Source organism: Zeus faber (assembly GCF_960531495.2).
Source record: "Zeus faber genome assembly, chromosome: 2".
In the NCBI taxonomy this organism is placed as follows: Eukaryota; Metazoa; Chordata; class Actinopteri; order Zeiformes; family Zeidae; genus Zeus; species Zeus faber.
In genome coordinates this window covers 5,342,913-5,348,667 of record NC_137189.1, presented here as the reverse complement: position 1 = coordinate 5,348,667, position 5,755 = coordinate 5,342,913, and the positions used below count along the sequence as shown (strand labels likewise).

Here is a 5,755-nt window from a genome sequence, read left to right as displayed (position 1 = left end):
GATTTTGGGGGTCTCTGAGGAAAAAAAGGTTGGAAACCCTCGATCTAGATGGTTGCCGGGCAACACAACTCCAGTAGAGAACCGCCTTACATGAGCCGTGCGCTACACTACAGCACTTAGTGCCCTGAAAACAAAAACAAACCCATCGTGATCTTTCTTCTTGTCTTTAACAAGGTAAAAAAACAAACAAAAAAAACAACAACCACATACAGACACCAAAGGGTTAAAGGTGATTTATGAGTTTGCTGGGACGGCGGCCAGGACGCTGACAGAGACCTGAGGCGGCGGATTGTCGTTTGCGATCTGGTAGGCGACGCCGTGGTCGGACTGCTGCTCAATCACTGTGATGGGCTCGTCCCATTCGTCCTGGGAGCGCAGCTGGTGCTCTGCCTCCTCCGACAAGCGGTTCTCCTCCTTCTCTTCCTCCTTCTGTCGCAGGGAGAACACACGTCACAATCACAATCACTTTAATCTGCCATTTACTACGTTTTCATGTCCAAGGAATCTGTCACGGTAAGGAGTGGTTCATTTCTTTACAATTTGAATAATAATGCAACAATTGGAATATCTTTTTTTAATCAAATACAAAAATGTAAAACAAAAATAAATAAAAATAGCAAAACCTAGAGAAATAGCCAAATATATAGAAATACACAGAATATACTAAGTGCGATTCTATGCACAGGATAAACTATTTGTATACATGTAGGTATAGGTAGGTATAAAGTGTTGAAATGTAGTATATTTATTTGTATTTTCTCTTTTTTGGTCAATCAGAATTAGTTTATTCCACCAAATACATTTTCATAGACAAGGAATTTGCCTTTTAAACAAAGTCATCGCGATTTCTTCATTTTTTTAATCCGCCAGGAAAAATCCGAGCATTGAAACGGTGTAAGCGCAGGTCACCATATTGTGAAACTGATCCCCCGCCCTGAACCGATCAGAGAGGGAGCAGAGAGGGAGAGCCCTCTCCACTCAGAGCTGTTTTGGGTTTATGATTGAGTTTATTATTTGTGCTGTTCATTGTGTAAAGGTTTTCTTGTATTAAGTGTAAAAAATGACTGTGATGTTTCCCCTCTCGCCGTTGTGACTTTGTTCTAACCGTCATTGTGAAGTGTATTGTCTGAATCAACTACAACCACAGAAACTGAATTTCTTTCATATTCTTTCATATAGAATTCATTGTTTCCCTAGTTTCTTATTTGTATGGAAAATGGAAAACTAAAACCTGACCCAGAGAATTGGAGGATTTAGAGCCGGTTTTCCTGTGTTTTTATTTTAGATCTATTTATTTTTTGCTGGTTTCCTTCTTGTATGAAACTACATTTTTAAACACAACTGAGTTAAGGCACTGTCCCGTTCCGTCCTGTAAAGTTAAAAAAAAAAGCCCTGTGAGTATCACTGATTAAAATTTTTCACGATCGCCCAAGCCTAGTTGCGAGTTAGTTGGGAGATTCTTCTTTTGGTTGTGCAATGGTTGACGCACTCACTTTGTGCAGTAAATTCACCCTGCAAGTCCTCGGGAGTTCGTACCCAGTGGAGGACAGAATGCATAGTGATAATGAGGCTTAAAGGGAACCAATCAAAATGCAGATGGTGTCATTATACTAGAGCCATTACACTGAGCAATCAACATTAACTTCATAATGATGAACAAAAAGTAAAAGCAAAAAAGTTGTCTATTGCCACTTTAACAGTCTGAAAAAAATAAAACAGCCAAATGTACAGAACAGAAATAGCCTAATATACAAAAATGTATTAAATATACAAAGTGCAATTCTATGCCCAGGATAAGGTATATAAAGTATATAAGGTATAAATTATTACTATGTCTTTACTGAAATATTACTACGGTCTAAAGTGTTAGAACAGTGTTATTTCAATGAATATTCACTACAATTAGTCTGAAATACAACTACACACAATACACTTACACCGACTATCACGTACCTCTTTCTTCATGCGGTAATATTCATCGATGGCGTACTGATATTTGGCCGATGTTATGCCAAAAAGAGATGCCATCCGCTCCCCCAGGTAGTCACAAGCTGAAAATGGAATTTTAGAAGCACAGTAGTAAAGACCTTGTTTCCAACAAAGGATGAAACACACCACTATGAATGACGCCAAGCTGGTCCTGTCAGACAACTTGACAGCGCCAAGCACTTCCACACCCATAATTGGCCGTTCTGTTCAGGAGGGACTGCCCTCCTGCTCTACCTGCTTTTCTGTAGTAAATGTAGTAAAAGAGTTGTCTGCCAGAAGAACGACTAGGCACTAAAAACTGAATGTCTGGGGGGAACTAAGAACTTAACAGATAGAGGAAATAAAGGATATTTCATATTGGAATGCTTGTTATTCCCATATTGGGTTTGTACAACTTCTGAGGGGTTGAAAGATCATAAGTCTCCCTCCCAAAATATTTTCCGACATGAATAGATGGCATAATCTAAGACTCCTCTCGAGTCTTAATACATTTTAATTATAAATGTCAACCAAGATAAGATAACACTTTATTCATCCCCTGGGTGGAAATTAAGAGCTTTTTCCCCCTATATTTTTATGAAGAATTTTTACCATGGGGATATAAATAATTATCTTAATTTAGCTTTAGAAAATAACCAAGTTGAAAAAGTCAGTTCCTGCAGCCGAACTGACCCGAAACGGTGGATGTAGCGGCTCTCCACATGTGAAACAGGAAGTACGGACCCCACGTCAGCTTTGACTGCAACATAAACAAAACCACAGCAAAAGATTATTCAATTTGATTCATGGGAACTTGTTTGAATCATTTAGGTCAATCTAACACATCCACAAACATACTTCATGTAAAAACGTCCTCTACATAATTCCCTGATCCAGTTATTTAAGCTGACTGCGATCAATGTTGTACAATGGTTAAGATTCCATTACATGTCTCCATTCAAATTGAAGTGGAATTGTATTTAATTTAAAAATACAATTGTAGAATTATGGTACCGTAAATTTTTTATACAATGTTGTATGAATTATTTTATAAATACATTTTATTTTATAGATATAATCCTATAACATAACAGATTTTTTTCACCACAATAAATAAAACATGAATTCCGTGCGTTTTCCATCAGTAGGGTTGAGGCAGATGAACGGTCGACCCCTTTCCCATGTTCAGTGGCAATAATTATCTCTTCATCATATGGTGGGTGTGTACTATCTCATCTTATGATCCATGGAATACTCAACTCTGATTGGTCATCAGCGGCAATCAGCGTTCATTTATTTGTGAATAATGACCACTGATCTGTTAATAATGACCGTTGTCACGGACAACCACTTGTCCGCCTTGTTTCACGTCCCACGTTTCATTCCACCTAGATGCTAATGCTAACACGACATGCTAATGCTAACACTAGCTAGTGGCATCATCTAGTGACGCTACATCGAAATGACAGTGGAAAACATGAGATGAACAGAAGTCCATCTATTTTTGCGATAATTAGCGGCTGGCTGTACATTATCCCTTACGTGTATTTAGGCATAAAATGAATGACTCTATACCAAGTCTGCCGGTGCGGGTAGCAGGTCCTTCCGCTCGGGCTCCGTGTCCTCGGCCTCCTCCTCGTCGGTGCTGTACTCCTCCATGGTCTCTCCGCTGGAGAAGTGGATGATCCTGCGAGGAGCCTTCTCCCTCTGTTGCACCTCCTGCTCCACCTCCTCCGCCTCCTCCTCCAGCCCGTCCAGCTCCACGCTCTCAAAGTCCTTGTTCAGGGTTTGGGGCTGGTGGAGGGAAAGAGACGAGGATGGAAGTAAAAAGAAATAGACATTGTTGTATTCCAGCTCTAAAGAGACATCCTTCATGCAAACTTTAACAGAATGAGTGAAGAAATCAGGCTGTCTGCATGTATACCACAGCTCATTTTAACACTTATCAAGAACCTTTTAAGACAAATTTTAACTTAATTTATACTTCATTTTTGGGCGAATCGTGTCTCTTTTTCAATTAAGTATTGCAAGTACGTGTTTGGTAAAAGGACTAGATGATTCTATGAACTGTTACTAGAACAGTTTCCTTAAGGTCAGACAGCGAGGTGAGTGATTAGGAAGTGGAATAAATATAACCTTCATCTAACCATTACTAATTTTTTCCACAGAACCTTTGGACAGGTACGTAAATAGGTAAAATAAATTAGACAATATGTGTATGTTGAAATTCAGACCCCATAAATTGTAAAATGCAAGACTATTTAATGATATTTAAGGCCTCGTATTTGTATATAAATATTGCTGTTGGAGGCATGTGGTATGAAAAATAAAACACAATGACGATGATGATGATCATAAGAATAATATCATAGTAATGAAATCTTTTATTGTATTCCAAGGGTTATAACAATTTGTTTATAAAAAGAAAAAAAGTGAGAAATAAGAGATTACAGGACGGGACATTACTACTATTAATATAATAATAATAACAATAATAATAATATAATTATTATTATTATTATTACAAATTGTTTATTATTATTTGTTATTATAAAATTAGTAGTAGCTCCTGTCGCAAGGACACCTTACAAAAAATACTACTATAATAGAAATGGTAATAAGAATAATACTTACAACGAGAAAATGATAATAACTTTGATTTACAAAAAAAAAAAAGTCAATAATAATAATAATAATAATAACAACGTGCAACGCTCCGTCACCGATAGAACGTTAGAAACAAAACCGCTTCACAATCTGACGTCACAATAACTGACATGAAGAGAGATTAACCCTAAAAAGACACCGGCGCTATAATATAATATAATGTAATAATATTAATACATTGTATATATATTTACATAATAATATTATTATTGATAAAATGAATAACACTGATAATATTATTAATGACAAGAAGAAGAAGAAGAAGAAGAAGAAATGATAAATGATTATTCTAATAACATCTCATTTAAACAAGCTGCTGAGTGTGGGACCCACCTGCTCCACACCCACGCTGTGCCCCACGGACACGTTGACGCCCGTGAGGCGCAGCGATATCTCTGCCATGTTGTCCGTCGCTCTCTCTGCCATGTTGCCTGTCTCTCCCTCTGTCTCTGTCTCTCCCTCTCTCTGTGTGTCTCTCTCTCTGTGTGTCTCTCTCTCTGTGTGTCTCTCTCTCTGCGTCTCGCTCGCTCCTCCACCCGGAAGTGGCACCGCGCGCCGCGTGCCCGGGCGCGACGACACGCGCCGCTTTCAATACGTTGGTTTTATCATGATTATGATTATGATGGTTATTATAATCGTTATGATTATTAACATTATTGCTGTTGTTATTATTGTTGTTATATTATTGTTATCATTTTGATTGTAATTGTTTTCCTCAGAATCTTTCGTGCTAAAACTGTCTGGAATAGGACAACTGCAGAAGCTACCAACACGGTGGAGGTGTTGGAACCGGACGTCGCAGACATCCTCTCGCTCAAGATTCATCCAAATCGATCCATGTACGAAGCAGAAATGAGTGAAAAACCGACAAAATCTGACCCAAAGTAACCGAACGTTCAAGCCTCACCGACACGCCAACGTTCGACGGAACGAGATGAGATTTAGAGTAAGACGCTTTGTGACGTCATCATACTATAAATATGCAGATGCACAATGTAGACTGTCGCTCTGTAGAGTATAGAGATTACAAACTAGGAGTGTGTGTGTGTCTGTGTACCGTCTTACCTGGTCGATGTCTGCTGGGCTGTTCTATTGATATTTTATCTCCTTGGTCTTTTTG

The 5,755-nt window shown here is 38.5% G+C and overlaps 1 protein-coding gene across 1 annotated transcript; it reads right to left on the bottom strand.

Moving 5' to 3' along the window:
• Nucleotides 1-234: 234 nt before the first annotated feature.
• Nucleotides 235-5,037, bottom strand: LOC307227328 (protein FAM177A1-like; the record flags this gene model as incomplete). The annotated part of the gene is made up of 5 exons (XM_079996608.1): nucleotides 235-429; nucleotides 1,954-2,051; nucleotides 2,662-2,728; nucleotides 3,544-3,762; nucleotides 4,969-5,037. 5 exons carry the CDS (start codon nucleotides 5,035-5,037, stop codon nucleotides 235-237), a joined length of 648 nt encoding a protein of 215 aa, XP_079852734.1.
• Nucleotides 5,038-5,755: the final 718 nt, after the last annotated feature.